The sequence below is a fragment of the Brienomyrus brachyistius genome, chromosome 1 (genome assembly GCF_023856365.1).
Source record: "Brienomyrus brachyistius isolate T26 chromosome 1, BBRACH_0.4, whole genome shotgun sequence".
Taxonomy (NCBI): Eukaryota; Metazoa; Chordata; class Actinopteri; order Osteoglossiformes; family Mormyridae; genus Brienomyrus; species Brienomyrus brachyistius.
In genome coordinates, this window is record NC_064533.1 from 6997148 (window position 1) to 7014550 (window position 17403).

A 17403-nucleotide genomic window follows, 5' to 3' on the forward strand; every position below is an offset into this window, starting at 1 on the left:
CACCCAAACACGACCTGCTTATGATTTGGATGTTCAGCTAACACTTAGAGTTTATGCAATTCTGATAAAACTGTGCTCCATTTACCATAGACTGAGCTGATATATTTCAAAACAGAAACTCATGTGGGTTCTACTGGTCCAGAGTTCATGATGAGGCATTAAAACCTTCAGTTGGTATTTATTTCCGAAGGTATCATGATTGCTTACCTGGGGGAGTGTTTGAGTGACACCTACAGGTCTCACGTGTGACTGGATGCGGACAAGCTGATGAGGAAGCTGTCAGACTTCATTCCGGAGTTTGAAAGCAAAATGCTCCCCTCCACCCAACAGTGTCAGTTTCCCGTGTAAAACCAGACTGTTATTCATGTTTTCAGATTTCCCTCCTCCCGGAGTCATTATAATACATTCGGTTTCAATGAATTATGAATTATTAAAGTCGTTTCGAGGTGATATCTGCGTAACGATGGAGCGGAATTGAAATCTGTCCAAGGGATGAGGGAGTTTTATTTCATGGGCTTTGTGTTCAGGCCGGATTTGCAGAAAGGGTGTGGGGAGCAGCTTCAGCGCACGCTGGCTACGCTCCATTAGCAAACTAGCGCTGTAGAGATTATGCCGCATGTTTTAGGGGGATTTTCCACATCGGACCGCTGATGGACTCGTGGGCTGGAGCTCGCTCATGCGCGCTCTGTGTCCGTCGGACTACGGGTCTCCGTGAAGGCGTGCCGATGGTGTTTGTTATGATTTGAAATGGGCCGTGGGTGGTTTCAGCGCCGCCTGGCCCGGTTCACTCCACATCTGGATGTCTTTAAAATACATGCTGCTACGACCTGAACTCTGAGGATCCTGAATCGGGAATCTAGACTCCAAACAGAGAGTCATCCCTCCTTTTTCACAGTCCTTCAATGCCGGGGACATTGCAGTGGAAATTGGGAGCTGGGAGTCTCCCCTGAAATTATGTTTTTTGATGCCCTGCTTTCAGTAGGGGTGTCAGCAGAGAATGCTTGGGGGGGGGGGCAGGAATGCCTCATTATCCTCCACCCTTTCATTGCCTGTCTCTTGTCTGACCCGTCAAATGTTTGCATCAACCTTAAAATCCTTTTCTTGGTGAATTAACCCCTCCCCCCTATTCGCCGGTAATAAGATTTTAAATAGAGCCATCAGTAGGGAGGATCCTTCATGGGTTAATTTACTTGCTGCCAGCCCCTTTGCTTGGCGTATGTGTGTCAGTTTGGGTTATTATGTGAAAAGACCCAACACTGGTGTCTGAAGGCCCCAGGCATGCAGACACAGGATTCTCACGCTGGAGCTCGGGCATCCATCCATAAAACAGTATGCAGTGTGTCCGTATGCCCCCTGTTAACTACCCACGATGCTCTGCACTAAGCACGGGCCCCAGTCCTTATACAGAGCTGATTTATGTGTTGGTGATTTTGCTTTTTTATATTTTTTAACATCTTCCCATTCCTGACTTGAAATTCTGTCAGACCACAGGCAAACAGATTAGTCTCGTCTCTAGTCTTGATCAGTAAATTCATCATTGCACGGTCATTTTTAATCGTCTTTGACTCATTATACGTGTAGTTCCTTTATAAATGTCGAAGGCACATTTAAAAATATACATCAAGTTTATGTGCATAATTTACTAATGATTTAGAGCTCGCGAGGCTCTTACTCACTGCTAATGATCTGCCTAACGAGCACGACCACAGCTCCGTGACGACAGGACGTCCGCTAACGGTGCTTCAGCGGTTGTCCTTCAGAAGACCTCACCAAAACTGCCCTGCCGTGTCCATCCTGGTTGGTCAGAAGATCTTTCACCTCCCTCAAGCTCTCTCATTTAGGAGCCTTCAGGCAGACCTCACTGCAGACGAAGAATATCAGAGCCAGACCACATCTGGGTTTGATTAAACAGCCTGACCAGCCTCACCCTTACTCTATCCATCCTGTCTCCTTTTCACGAAGAAGAAAAAAAACTTTTTTATTTTTTTTGCAATCCATGGCAGATCAAGTGGCACAGCTGCACATGTGTCCGGAACTTTCTTTCTGTCTAAGCGGCACGGGTCGTCTAAGCAAGCGTGTTAACTGTCATTAGTAACGGTCAGGTGGGTTTTGGACGGGGCAAGGGAACACATAATAGAGCGTGGTGCTTAATTCAGGTCTTGGATCGGCTGCTGTAGGGGGGCTGGCTCGTGTATGCTGTATACAATCGGTGTGCTCATGAAGCAGTGCGTGCTGGGTAATCTGGGCTTCTGAGCATTACCAGGTCGAACGTTATGTCACATGCTCTCGGGGCCCGTTTTACCAGCCCGGGATGGATCCGGGTGAAAGGATGGATGTTTTTTTTTTGCCTCTTAATCTGCACGCCAGATGGCTGAGCGTCAGACTTGCTGTTTGAGGCTCCACGTGACCTGACGGGTGGCAAAGAGCGGCCGACGGCTGGCGTGCCTGTGGTCACATGGCCCCGCAACGTGGGGAAGCTGCATGTTCAAACCGCCGAGCCGATTAAGGCGCTGACGTTTTGGGACCGCTCTCCCCAGGGGTGATACTTTATGCTTCACTCTCATAAGCACAAGATTCCCCCCCCCCGTCTCCTCCCAGCTGTCCCCACCCTGGGGCTGGGGAGATAGAAAGAATGGCGGCAGGCTGTGTCGCTCAGCAGCACAGGAGGGGGAAGAGAATGCAGGCGGAGACGAGCCGCCCAGGATGGGCTGTCCCATGATTCATAGCACTGACGCTCAGAGAGGGAGAGAGCGGTGGCGGTTTGGTGGGGGGAGGAGGCATGTAGTCGGCGTACCGCTGTTTGGCCGGCACTCAGAGCGCAGCGGTGAGGAGCAGAGAGGAGCTGTCGGGCTGGGACAGCGCACACACACAAGCGGGCAGGCGGACGCAAGGGCACAGCACGCACACGCAGACCCGGACTGACAGGGGGCGCCGCGTCATGGTGGTGCAGGCGGCTGTTACACCAGGTCGCAGCCGCAGGCTGCTGCTCAAGCTGCCGGGAGGGACGCTCCGGAGAAGCAGCGGCGAGCGGGTAAGGTGCCTCGTCCTCTATCCAACCCCCCGCCCTCTATCTGCGCTGCTGTGAGAGCAACTACATTTAAACGAGAGGTGGGGGAGGGTTTGCTCCCCTGTAATCCCTAAATTAGAGGGCAAAGCTTTTAATCTGGGGCAGAGTGGTCTCACAGACGCCTGTGACACCCACCGGGCGCTTGTCATTTAAGTTTCATTTGTAGTTACCGCGGCTCCCCCCCCCCCCACCTGTCTCACGGGACGCACGGCGTGGTGGGGTCCCGGCACGGGTCCGACGCCAAGCGCTGTTGCCGTGATACCCCACCCTCTGCCAGGAAACGGCTGCGTGGGTGTACTTTTCAAAGGGCTGTCGGGCATCAAGGAAAGACCAGGGAAGTCTGGCCTGGGGGGGACGTGCTGCGACTTGCAGGCAGAAGTTAGCAGCCGCTGGGTATGGCGTCGCTCGTACAGGGGACCGGGACACCGTCCAGAGGGGACCGTCTGGCAACTGCCAAATCTATATGTGATGCTTTTATACGCGAAACCGCCCAAATTTATGTGGTGGTTTGTTTGGTCAGTGCATTCCTACAGAATCTCCTGCTAAAATATGACACTTGCTGCGTAGCTCAGACTGGTGGCGCAGGGTAAACACTCCTGTTCTCGCTGGATGAAGCGAGGCATCGGTGCAGTATGACGACAGACTAATTAGAAGTGTGCATATTTGATCAGGAGCTTCTCTGTCTGGCTTCCATGCTCGATATTTAACAGAGCAGCCTATAAAATGACACTTGCGTGGTCCCGGACACTCTTTCGTCGTCTTTGTGCACCGAAAGCCGCTGCCACGTTAATTGAAATGAGTGTGAATCAGTGGTGAGCGTCTGTTAGCCGCTGCTTTTCTGCAGCCCTGCAAATTCAACTTTCTCTGAATGGTTTTGGGGTCTAATCAGCTTAACCTGCCACTCAGCCAGACAGCGCTGATGCTCGTTGAGAAAGGTCCGGTCGCAGTCACCTCTCTGGTGGATTAACCGAATCGAGAAGCTTAATTTGAACCCCTGCGGGTACAGGCGGGCGGGGGGATCAAAAGGAAGTTTGTGCCTCTCCTTCCAGTCGGATCTCGTTACCAGAGAGGAACACGCATTATGTTGCGTTACTCGTGTCTGGCTGGAGGCAAACATGACCACCTCGAACTGGCACTGGTCTCTCTGAACCTGGGCAGGTCTTGAATTAATGGCCTCTGTGTGGCAACGGGGCACATGAACAGAACCACGTCCCTCTCGTTAAGGCGGGAGCTGTCTGGGGACCAGATGGGGTCGATATGTGACTCGTGTGGGTTGGGGGGGGGGCACCCCGGCTGGGTATTGCAGGGTCGCCTGCCACGCAGCTCTGCATCTCTGCATCTCTGCTATCCTTTGGGGGCATAGTGTCTGTGAAGTGTTTGTGAATTAGCATATTTACGACTCGCTGTTCAGCTCTCACCTGGCTGAACTCTCCGCTTATTATTCAGATCAGAACTGCAGGTCGAGACCGTCGTAGGAACATAGAGAGACAGAGTGCCACGCGATGAAGTCCCTTGGGTCTATGGGCATTCGGGGACGTGTTGGGGGGGGGGCACCTTGCTCTGATGTAAGTTACGGTCGGCGGGCTGAGGAAATAAACACTGACGCTACTCCCAAGCAATCGCTCATGTTCAATTTCACACACCGGTAAATCTGAATGCGAGGTGAAAGCGACTGATTTATGGGGGCCGGAGTGAGACCCCGTAACGCTTGTGTCTGTCTGTGTCTCCTGAGATGTAGTCGCAGTCTTCTTGGCGTGAGGGTGGGGTGGCGTTGGGGGAGGGCACTGTACGATCAGGGTTTCTTTGGTCTGCCTTTGGTGCCGTTCTCAGTTTGCTGTGGTTTTGTATGTCTCTCTCACATCATTGTCAGTGATTCGGGGGAAATTTAGTAGCAGAACCCCTGGTCTTACAGCTGTGCGCTTTCGTACATCCATCTGTTCATCCATCCAACCATTAATGTACTCAGTACAGGGTCGTGGTGGGTGCACTTCCACATTATTCGGATTTCGTTCTTCCAGACGAGCTTCTTGCATAATTTTACTTTATTGGCTTTCGAGTGTTGATTTTGACATGTCGTTTCTTTGCTGGGGAGACTTCAGCCTTCAGCACACAGACATGTTTATTGATCCAAAGGGGATGCATTCAGTATGTCCAGTCTAACTTCTGACCCAGTTCACACTGCAATATATTCTTCTTATTAGCTGTACAGCTGTCACCAGGTAAAGTCATTTTCCCCCACAGTTCACTATGGGTTTGGCAGCGTCATACTTCTGAAATGCTAGTGAGAGTGTTAGATTGAGTTAAGACTGCACTCGCGTACAAGCAAAACTGCATGTGCGCACATATGTCTGTCTCTCAACTCGATCATGCAGGCCTGTCACATGGTAAAAGCTAAGATAGACAAGACACTCCCTTGCAGACGTTGGTTCGGGTTCCTCCGATCCAAATGGCAGTAGTGGAGTCAGAGGATGGAGCCTGAAGATGAGGGTCACCTTCGGTCGTGAGGAACATGCGTGATGTCATCACAGAAGACGATTCATTTAATGCATTTAATTGGAGATCTAGAGCCCTATCCCAGAACAAACCACCAGTCCTGTGCATTACAGATGACTGTTGACCTGAAGATGAATGACCGCATCTTCTGTTTGACCTAATCATCTCCTACATTAATTAAGCAATGTCTATCAGGTGGATTAAACTTTTTTTTTAATGTTTGTGCCACAAATGACGTTAGGACAGTGAATAATAGGACAAAGCAACTCTGCTGGGAGTTATTACCAAATCTGAACTATTCGTGAGTCAATGAGGATAGAAAAGCTCCATGTTCTGGATTCGTCACCATTTCTGCTGCCCCTGTTACTATACTTAACCCACGACTCCCTGAACAAAAAAAAAAAATCCCGTAGCATCAAAAGGGTGAAGGGCCGGGAATAATGCTTTTATTTTAAGAAAAACTCAGTCACAGTTTCCCAGGAAACATAGAGAGGTTATCGGAATCCCTAGCGAGCAAAAATTGAAGCAAGTCGCCTGCAAAATTTTTAATTAGCCTGTTCTTGCATGGAAACAGACGATATATGCAAAGTGCTCGCAGCGCTAGTGTGTGCTAAGTAACATCATCTGTCTACAAAGCACCAGCACTAATTGGGCCTTTGACTAAAGGCCTGGGCAGGCCTGAGAACCTGCAAGCCGGTGATCTCCATGAAACCATAACTGTTCTCCTTCAAACATTGTCACCTTCTTCTTCAAAAAGACTCCTCGGTGCTTTCGATATTTGCTTTGGGTGTTTAAGACGTTTGCGGCGTGTCTGGTTCCATTTTCCTTATCGTCTTGAGCTGCTTTTTGGCCTTTCACGAGCCCTTTATCTCCTGCGACTGCGCTCCTCTCGTCTTCCGATCTCAGAGATCTGAGGCCGACGGCATCATGCAGTTCCAATAAGAAGGTAGAGTTACGGGGGCCAGTGACGGTTTGTGGACTCCCCTTGTAGAGAAAGCAGACCACACAGCCCCAAACTACAACTCTGCAATATTAAAGCTCATTTTACCCCAAAATGACCATTTATGGAAATGCCTGGCTGACTGCAAGGGTAGGAGGAATCTGATAAATGTCTGAAGCCCCCATCTCACGGAGGACCTCCAGGGGCCTCGGATGTCTTGCGACTGGAACTTCTCTTCTGAACCGAAGCTGAACCTTCAAAGTTTTAATCTGATTCACTGCCCCCTCCCCAAAAGCGAAACAATGGACTAGAGGGGGCATGGTGAGGGTCACCCAGTACTGGCTAAGGGGGGAGTTCCATATTCCCCAAAACAGGAAATGGAGAGCTTGAAAGATCCCAGGACATTTAAGTCCTTTGTGTCAGGGCCTGTAGGAGCCGACCCAGTGAATTTGCCGAACCAGCCCCCCCTTCTGTGAACGCGGGTCTGACCAATGGGGCCCAAAATACGTTTGTGTCACACGCGTGTACTCTGCCATGCTACTGCACTTCTGTGTCACTGCCCCTCCCCTCGATTCCCCATCCTCTGATTGGAATCTTTTATCTTTTATCCTGAAATCCTCATCAATATGTATCTTCTGAGGACTCCAAGCATTTAATTAGCCTATATATGAACTAGGTCAGTGTAAAACAGGGGGGGGCTTCAAACGTTGGTGTCTGACTGGCATCAGACTGTTTTTCTAATGCCGCGATGGTGGGGGGGGGGGGGGGTTGTTTGCAGTCCTCTCCAGAGGCGGATAAATAGAGTATCGCTATAAATTCATATCGATCCCTTGTACCCATACCTGGCATTTAAAAGGCTTTGACAGACCGTGATTAATCACCCCCCCCCCTCTCCCCCAGCCACGCGGAAATAATCGGATACGGCGTGATCTTCGTTTACAGTCCACGCTCTCTGTTTCCGCAGATGTGACTCAGCCGATTTCATCCATAATTCATTAATCGTCTCTTTCGCTGTTTCACACCATGCGGCATCGCTCCATCCATCCATCGCTCACTCGCGTCGATGTGTGACCTAACTTGCCACAGGACAACGGTCATACAGGCTTGGTAAATCGCATTTACTGTTCACATCTAAGCAACTAACGGAGGCAATACAGGGAGGATGTGTGAATGCCACGCTCACAGAGTGGTCAGGAGATGGGAATCGAACCCACAACCCTCTGGGTATCAGACTACCCAGTGAGCCATGGGGCCAACAGGGGCCATTCTGGTACTTTTTAAAAGTGAGGGGCATAAGAGAGGCCAACCCTATCATTATATATGTTATGAGTTGCTGAGTGACGGGAAAGGCCACTCCAGGAGCCAATCAGCTTTCAGCTTTCAAAAAAACAGAGAAGAAAGTCCAAGGGAGAGCGGCTGAAATGTGGCTCCATGAGACACTCATGCTGAATGGCTGAGTCTGGTCGTTACAGCCCAGCGATGAAATAAGACGGAAGGTGGCAGGGTCCCGCCAGCCGAGCCTTGAATGACCCCTGCCAGCTGCCCCCCCCCCCCCCCCCCCCCCCCGCAATCATAAACCACACACCCCGTGAAATTAAACGACAGGCCGCAATTCTGACCAGGCACCCCCATATAAATTACGTGCCGCTAAATTATGACGTTACATAAATGAGCACGCGTGTGTGTTTGCGTCGCCGTCTGCGCTGGGTCCCCACCTTGCCCTTCGCTTTCACACAATAAATCAACAGAAAAGCTAGAGGGTGTGGAAATTAACAGCGACCCGTGTGTGCTGGGCAATTTTAGCTGAAACATGCAGGTGAGACTGTAAAAAGAAAAGACAGGGGCATTTGTTGTGAGGTCATACCCACAGTGTCGGCCTTTTTGGGTTTTTATATCTCTGCAAGGACGTTTTCCTCAGAAACATGTCCCTCACAAGGACAGAAAAACACTAAGGGAGCATGAAAATTGACTTCTGCCATTGCTTTCGGGCTGATCTGAGCAGCAAGGTGTGTAAAATAAGTTGGGCTCTGTTGTCGTGAGCTGGCGGTAACATGAGAGTTTTCACCCCGGGCCAGACGGTTTTGTGAGCTTTCCCAGGAGTCTTCTGGACCCAGTGGTGCACACGGAGACCCACAAACATCTGCTAAATCTAAATATTTGCCCGGCTCTCCATTTAACGCTTCAACAAATACGGCTCTCCCTCGTCCCTGAATCAGAGCTGGAGAGAGAGAAGGAGAGAGAAGGACGATGACGAGAAAGATTGGGCCACGTCTGTAAATGCTTCTCATTCCGCCGGTCCCCGTTTTCTCGTGAGAGATTGGGCGGCGGCAACCGCGGCTGCTCCACGTTGCCATTTCGGGCTCGTCGGAAGCTCGTCTGCTTTCCCTCGACTTTAAAATTTACAGGCTTCGCAAAAGACCTTCCGTCTGGACGGTTAGAAGAAGCGAAATGACAAGCGATGAAACAGAACCCGATCCACGCTATACAGATCTGCGGCGCCTGTGCAGTCTGTCATGCAACACCCTCGCGGTGATTCCATCACCACATGTAAGAAATTAGTGGTTGAACGGTTGCATATGTGTCCCTGCTTATCCAAAGCAACATCGATAAGGAATGGTCTGGTATGTTTAAGAGTCGTTAAAAGTTACTTCTACATCAATACCTGTCCTGTCTTCATCTCAGTGTTTATTTTTTTAAGTTTATGACCATAGTTACAAGTTTATTTGCGCAAAACTGCAACCAGCAGCAACATTTGAAGGGTGAGACTTCGGTTCGTGTTTTGATTAAGCGGACGGCGATGTTGTGACATGTCAGTCTATTCAGCCCGGGGAACAAACATGTCACCGTTCCCACCACAGTTACTACAATTACTGGCTGGCACAAGAACAAGTTACTCTAGTTAATCGGGTCGGTTGTGCAGGTGCTTGGTGCGGGAAACAGTAGCATGTTTGGGATGCTGCTCACCAGCCCGTGTCGCCACATCAGTCCACATCTCGGTGCATTTCCCAGAGCTCCCCTCCCCTCCCCCCGCCCCCCCGTCCATGCCAGGGATTAAATGGGGGTAAAAGCGAGCAGCAGATTGTCCTGGGAACGCTGGCACAGATGCTCTTTCAAAAACAGCCCGCTGGACGCCGTCCCAGAAGACGGAGGGGAAAACTTGTAGACCCTCTGAAGACGCCAAGTCCTCTCCTCCGCTGCGCTTTTGAAAGCCTATAGGAGGACCTGCTATCGCGTAGCTCGCTCGCCGGATCGTCTTCCAGGAGAGGAAGTCACCTTGGTGCAAACCCCAGGGGAGCTGCGCAGTGGATCTCGGCCGGGCTCGACCCGGGTCCGGACAACCGGAGAGAGGCTGTAAAATCTCACTGCGGCTTTGCAGGAATCCACATCGCGATCGGTCGGGTTTAAAGCCCAGCGCCTTCAGTATTGCCAAACCCGAAGTGGACGACCGCAGTGGAGGAGTCTTTCTGGATAGCCCATGATGGACAGGGGTGATATGGGATGTCGCTACAGCTACCACCTTCCTGTGCCCACACCTGGGCATGACTCCCACCAGCTTTCCCTTGGAGATAACAACAACAAAAAAACGAAAAAGGGCAAAAGGACAGGGCGAGAAGAACTGCATCACCCAGGGCTGTGAAATCTACCTAGGAACCCGGAAACCGACACACTCAGGTTGCAATGGAGGCAACCCTGTTTGGCTTGGAGGACGTGTTCCTGGGCGGGCAGGGAGTCCTGTGGAACCTGACCACTGCTGCTCTGAGGAGGTGGAGGATCCTGCACCTGAGGGCTCTGCTCTCGCTTAGAGCCAGACGCGTACCGCGGGCGGTGTACCAGGTACGCACTACACTGCCGTCCATGCTGGCAGCTTCCAGAAGATGGAGGGAAGAGTTTAATCTGCTTTGAGCGTTGGGTTATGAGACTTACGTACCCGGCGCAGTAGTTGCGACTAAGTTTATGCGTATGTCCGTGTTTTTCAGCGCGGGTTTTGCTGTCTTTAAGGATTTCTGTCTGCTACTTGGCTCTCGGTTCCTCTTAGGACGTCCCCTGGTTTAAAAGAGAGAGCTGGGGGGAAAAAAACGTAAAACTTTAAATGCAGGGAATCGCTGCGTGTTTCCCCTTTACCTCATGTTGCTATGGTGGATTCAAAGGGCCATTTACGGGAAAACTAAAATGCCCTGAAAGGACTGCATCTGCAATAGGCTTCCTGGGCACGGTTTTTTGAAACAGTCCCCTGAGTTTTATAAAAAAAAGGTTCAGCAAGATGGCAGCTTTTAAATGGCAAAAGAATCCGGCCGTTGTCCGTCCCGACTTTTCTGCTTTATGCGTTAGATTAAACCATTTCAGACTTTTAGGGAGGTTCACAGTTCACTTATATTCAGAATGAGAGTAAAACATGCAGGCGATCTATGGGCCTTGTTAGCGCATTTCTGGAGTAAAATGCCTTTCGTATGCCTTTCGTTATTAAAATAAGACTAAACTTTATCAGTCCCAAGGGAAAATTCTTGAATTACGGAATCAGAGGGGTGTCTCCCATACTAGTGTGCGGGTTGGTTTCTTCAGCCTCATACAGTTGGCACGTCTTCTGTGTTCCACACGGTTTATTATTGTGACATATTTTTGCAGTGCGCATTCATATTTTTCAATTATAAGCATTAAATATAATTGCATGTCACTGTAATTATGAGGCGCTGTTAACGACTGCGTCGCTCCGTCCCATCTCCGTGGAACACGCTTCAGCTGTTAATCTCGTTCCCCAGGGAATGTAGAGCCATAAACCAACAACCCTCCCCCCCAGGCTTTGGTTGTGACAGGGTCTCCTTCCCCAGTAAGGCCACTGGAAGGGGAGGGGGAGGGTGCACATTAATTGCTGTCTGTGGGGGTGTGGCTTCTGACCCGTGACTTCCCAGGGTGGGATGGATACCAGATCACAAAGGGGGGCGGGGCTGTGGATTCTGGCCTGTGGGCTTTTCTGGTTGGTTAAAGTCCACAGATGCTGTTCTAGCCTCTGCCAATTATGTCTCTCTGTTTCCGATTACGACCAATCACCTTACACTGGTAAAAAGTAGGTTGCCATATTGGAGAGGCAAACAAAGTAAAACATCCTCTGAGGAAGCTCATGGGGGATGGGACGGCCGGTGATCCAAACTGCGTACCCCCACGCAGATGCCCCCTTCCCCCCCCGCCGCAGAATCCCAGCCTAATCAAGAAAGGAGCAGGGCTGCCTTTCACTCAGCTGGACGAGGAAACCCTCAGGTTGTGGGATGTGTTTCACAGCCCAGGCTCCTTTATTAGCCTGTCCAAAACCACTTCCACACTGGCACAGAACTCACGGCTCTCAGACATCCTGGCCGGCGTTCAGCCGGCGTAGGGAAAAAGCAGTGATCTAGCCAGCTACAGACCCATGTACGGCATGGCTCGGGGTCTCTGTGTGACCCATAAAGGCTCTGTGTGCTCTCCTTCTCCCTCTGTACTGTTAAATTTAATTTCGCTGGCTTTCTTCCCATGGAGGACAGAATCAGCCCTTTGGGAAAATTGAGGCGGTCGTTTGTGAAGGCCGGCCATGGCGGTTTCCGTGTCCGTGATTGAGAGCCAGGCTGTTTACATGAGCATTCTACACAGCACGGCTGGTACACCAACGCGAGAACCTTTCCTCGGCAGTGTGTCGCTGAGAGAGAGGCTGAGGAGGCAAGGGTCTCGGCGCAGAATGCTTTGATTGGTCTTCACTCAAGTTATTGACAGCTCAAGTGTTCAATCAAGGCTTATGAAATAGGTAGGGGAACCTCCTTAAAAATGCTACCTGGAAAGACCCCAGGTTTTCGGACAGTGGGACATGGGCAGTGTAGTCTCTGAGGACTCTCCCTTCTGAAGCCAGTGACTGTCCCTTCTCCGAAGCCCAGGGACTGCAGGGATGTGGCCAGGATGTGCGTGCGATGCATGTTTTTAACGGGAATGTCAGAATGAGCGTGTGACAGTTGTTTTTAACGGGAATGCCCTTAAGGTACAATGCTCTTACAACACATACACACTAATGGATGCCTTTTCCGGGACTTTGTGCACTGAGAGATGAAAGAATCTTTGCTGTGAAATATCTGTGAAATATTTTTGCTTATATAATCTCAAGTAATCTCCATGCTCATACGCTAATAGGCTGGAGGTGTCCTGAAAACTGCCCTCGAGATATTAAATTCCTTGACATTAATTAAAGGACGGTGTTTTCAAACATGTTTTTTGAGGACAAAGAGCTTACGACTGTGACATGAGGACTGCAGGGTATCAGCTGTGTGCCCCCCCCCCCCCACCACAGCTGCCCTGATGTTGTCTATTTAGGGTATTTTATGTTACTGGGAGGAGAACCAGTTTTCACTGAATCTCCTTGACTGTTTTCCTGCCATACGGCATCGATACAAAGTAAAGAGCCGGTAAACAGCGGACTACTCTGTTAGGGGAGATTAAATTCTGTTTTTCATGGCCTCAGGTTTTGAAAAATACCAGAATTACGTCTGATGGCGGGTCGCCTCCTGGTGAGGAAATCGAGCAAAGCCTTTCCAAGCCTCTGCAGGGTGATCAGAGCTCCCCGCTACTCTCGTAAAATTGCACAGACAGTTTTGTTCTCGCTCCCCTGCCTCCAAAAGCCAGAAAACACACCCCTCCAGCCCCCCTCCCCCCCCCCTTTGTTCCCCCGCGGTGGTTTAACCCACACGTAACTGGTCACATGGGGTCTCTCCCATTCCCACCAGCTAGCCCCGCTGTTTCTGAATGAAAATATGTTCCCAGAACAGGATGTGAGATTCTCTGTTGTTCCTGAAGCATGTGAGTAGGGGGACGTCGTGCCCTTCGGACTCGTTTGTTTGCTTTCAGGGTTTGTTTACCGCCCGCTCCTCCCGCAGAGAGGACTCTCTCACAGTGAATCGCGGCTCGGAAATTCGGCCATGAGAATTCCACCGCGGTATCCCGCTGAGAATTAATAACGGTCCGGCATTAATCGGCCAGGAGAGATGTGGGAATATCGGCGCAATCTGATCGCCCGGGGTTCCTGAATGATTGGTTGTGAAGATCAGGTAGTTTATTTTCACAGTGGAGCATCTGACCAAGGAAGCAACAGGAGATTTACAGACTAGCATCCCTACTGATGGGAAAATACGACCGTTTTTATTTAACAAATGCATTTATCCAATAAGACCTGCTATTTTTGAGCCAGTCCCTGGAACAAATGAGGTTTAAGTGGCCCTAACACTAGAAGCACTTTACCAACTACACAGGATTTGAACCAGTAACCTTCCGATCCCAGGCACAGTGTCCTAATACAATGCATTGCACATGGCATTGCCAGTGTTTAGAGCTTATCTGAATGATCAGAGAGATCACACCGACCAGTTTAGACATACAAACCACAAGAAGAAACATGCTGCAATGGAACAAGTGAGTTTTATTTTTGGAAAAGCACAAATATTGTGAAAGATCAAATTGTGTAAAGATGGAATTTTGTCAGGAAGCCTTTCATATTGCGCTTCCTGTCATGCCAGGGATGAATTCTGCGTTAGGAATGTGACTGTCTCCTCAGGAAGGGATTTTTGGAAATGGCCGGACTCTGTGCACTGTGTCACACGCAGTAAGACATCTGGAATGTGGAGATTACTGGAGGAGACCACTGCATTATGGGTAATTGTGGGGTCGAGGGGGGGGTGGGGTGGGGAGTAGCTTAAGGACAGGCCTGCAAACACACTTTGAAAGGCTTTTGTTTGGGACGCTCAGTCCAGGCTGGCCTGAGTCATTTGAAAGATATTTTCCGTAAGATGATTTGAGAGCAAACAGCTCCGTGATCTGGAGCTTGACCCTGATCGCTCCATCCCAGGACCTTTCGAGCTGTGGTTGAGGTGACCCACACGTGGTGCCCGGCCGATCGCGCCCTGGACACCCTCCAGCACACACATGATCTCCTGTTTCATTTTCCCACCGTAACCTACTTACCATTAATAGCAAATCATCTCCAAAATGCCGCCCTGTTTTCGGCGGTAATTTCAGGCCGTACGAAACGGCATTTGCACGCTGGAAGATGCTGGACAGGCCCCAAAAGGCCAATTCGAGAGTCCAGGAACTGTCTAAAATTTTCATGTTTATTAATAAATCAGCTGCCTTGGCTTCACAGGGGAAGCTCCAGAGTTTACGCTTGGAATATGTGCAAAAATGCTCCTTATCTTCAATCCCATGATGTGTCCCAGACCTTAAAATTGCCAAATCCTTCAGAATCCATTTAGATTACATTTAAATTCCATTACTGTACATTATAATCCATTATGTCTGAAGCAAAAACTGAAACAGGGAGAACACTGAACTTAGAAAGCGTGTCCTTTACATCCCATCTCCCATTTCTAATATCTAACAAAAATATTTACAGATTCTAATGTAAGTAAATTCTGTATCTATATCGCACAGTGTATGATATATTAATAAAATGAATCGAGATATATTTACTGATCTGACAATTGGATGCACAAATCATGCACAATATGACTGCGACAGAGAGAAAAATATTCCAGGGCGGACAGTGGAATAGCAGAGTTCTGCATGTGACTTTTGCTTGGAAGACGAGGAGAGATTTTCGCTTGGGGAGCTGTATTGACTTGGCCCAAAGCTTGACTGCAGGAAGAGAAGGAGAGTAAGCCTGTCGTTAAATGAAATGCTGCTCACCGTCTTTTATTCCCCTGTTCTGTTCGGACAGCCCCTTCACCCCTTGCACCATGGTAACACTGCGGGTTTTAGCGTCCCAGTCCGGCTCCGTCCTACATGTGATCGTGCTGCGTCCAGAGCCGGGCTGATTACGCACTAGGGAATCTCTCCGAGGCCTATGCAAGCACGGAAAATACCAGTGGGTTAGGAGGCTGTGCCTGTGATCGGAAGGTTGCTGGTTTGAATCCCACCGTCAACAGAGTGATGTCACCATTGGACCTCAGAGCAGGACCCTTAACCTCGAATTGCTGCAGAGTCTGTGTGTCCTTATTTTCTCAAGAATGTATTTCGCTTTTGATAAAAGCATCTGTTTAATAAATGTAAATATTCAGTGACCTTGTTCCCAGCCGAGGAGGCCCTAGGCAGGTGACAAAGGTGCACCATCTTCTGAAGGGACGCTGACTAGCTTGCCTAGGTGTCCCATGTCTCATATTTTGTGATTGGTTCACGTCCCACCCAGGATGTCCCCAGCCTTGTACCCTATGATTGGGTGGCATTCCAACCAGGGTGTCCCCTGCCTCATGTTTTGGGGTTGGCTAGCATCCCACCCAGGGTGTCCCCAGCCTCGTACCCAGTGATTGGCTGGCATCCCAATCTGGCTGTCCCCTGCCTCGTACCCAGTGATTGGCTGGCATCCCAATCAGGGTGTCCCCTGCCTCGTACCCAGTGATTGGCTGGCATCCCAATCAGGGTGTCCCCTGCCTCATACCCTGTGCATCCTGGGACATGCTGCCCACTAAATGCAACCTTGTACTGGATAATCAGTTATGAATGATGGACATGTTGCAATATTTAGGCAGACATACATCCTGTCTGTTACATATAAATGAACCTAAAGGTGAAAACAACCTGATTTAAAGGGTCTGTATGATAACACCCCTCGGTTAGAGAGGCAGAGAGCATCTCCGGATATCCTGGATTGAATCTTTAACAGATTGCAAGATGACGACGTTCTTGACCCCAGCAGGGTCATTGTGACGATGGGACATGAAACCAGGTCGCGTCTGTGCTCTATTCCCTTCTCCTACACGCGGCTCTGCGTTTGCCTCGGGGCTTGGCAAGCCACCGCGGAGACCGGCCCACTGTGCCCGCACACTGCGACACCCCATTTATTCAATTAATGTCCACTGTTAAAGGGACAGGCCGCATTTCCAGGCCATGAAGAGCTAAAGAGCACGTTTCCTGGCTGAAGAGAAGGAGAATACTTAGAGCACTCTGCCCATTCCACGTCGAGTAAAGGGGGCGCACAGGGGGCATGGAGACTCTGGCAGATTCGGGGGGGGGGGGCAGCATTTTACAAGGGCTCGCGAACACATAAAAGTATAAGTAAAATTGGACGGGAGGCCCAAGGTGACATTTTGCCTGGGGGACAGAATTTTTAGCTACACCCCTTCCCTTGGGCACACTTTCAGAAAGTCTGTCGGAGGAAAGATGTCGAGGTTAGGCCAGACCTGCAAATGGGGTTGGGGGGGGGGTTTCGAGCATGAACCCTTTTGCGTGTGGGACGACTTCCAGTGTCACAGGGATCACTGAAACAGAGGGAGTCGTACGTGCTTCATGTGGTCAGTTATTGTTTCAGGCCAAACTTTTTGTATCCATTGTGTGGGGATCTCCTTTGAAGAGCCTGACAAACAAATGGGACGCGTATAGTTTTCAGAGGACACCAGGGCTCTGATGTGGTAGAGGCAGCCCCCTCCCCTGCAACAGTGTCAGAGATAACATCAGTCAGCGTCGAGTCATAAATAAATAAATGGCAGTATATCCTTTCAGAAGCTGTTCCTTCCAAAATCCTGCGAGGCCTTTGCTAGTTTCTATTTCAATTCTGTTTTTTTTTTTTTTTTGCTGATATTCCACCAAACGCCACACCCTGACGTCACTCCATCACAGGCGCCTTTGTGCATTGGTCCTTTGGGACCTCCAGATAGTCCACACTTTTGCTCCTGCACCAGGTATTCAGAATTCCTGATTGGCTGGGAGCTGGGAAGGAGCGAAAATATAGACTGTCTGGGGCGAGGTTCTCAAGGACCAGGTTGAAACACACTGGAGGAAACAAACAGAGAGTTTTCCTAGGCAAGTGTGACCATTTTCCCTCTGAATCTTCCTTGTTTTAAATAATGCCAGTCGCTCAGTCGCTAACTGAATCAATGATAAATGTGGATCGAGGCCCCGGCATCAG

General features: G+C 49.9%; 1 protein-coding gene across 8 annotated transcripts in view; it reads left to right on the forward strand.

Moving 5' to 3' along the window:
- frmd4a (FERM domain containing 4A) overlaps nucleotides 1-17403 on the forward strand; it is a 101410-nt gene that overhangs the window by 29087 nt on the left and 54920 nt on the right. For 3 of the 8 annotated variants that reach the window (XM_049006192.1, XM_049006183.1, XM_049006184.1), the window contains exon 1: nucleotides 9538-10334. The exons of 2 other annotated variants lie outside the window; for them this stretch is intronic. In XM_049006192.1, coding sequence (XP_048862149.1) covers nucleotides 10179-10334 — 156 coding nt within the window. In that variant the 5' untranslated portion in view covers nucleotides 9538-10178. Of the gene's footprint in view, nucleotides 1-2632; nucleotides 3032-9537; nucleotides 10335-17403 lie in introns of those variants that run through there. 3 more of the 8 variants (XM_049006186.1, XM_049006185.1, XM_049006182.1) reach the window with 2 other exon arrangements.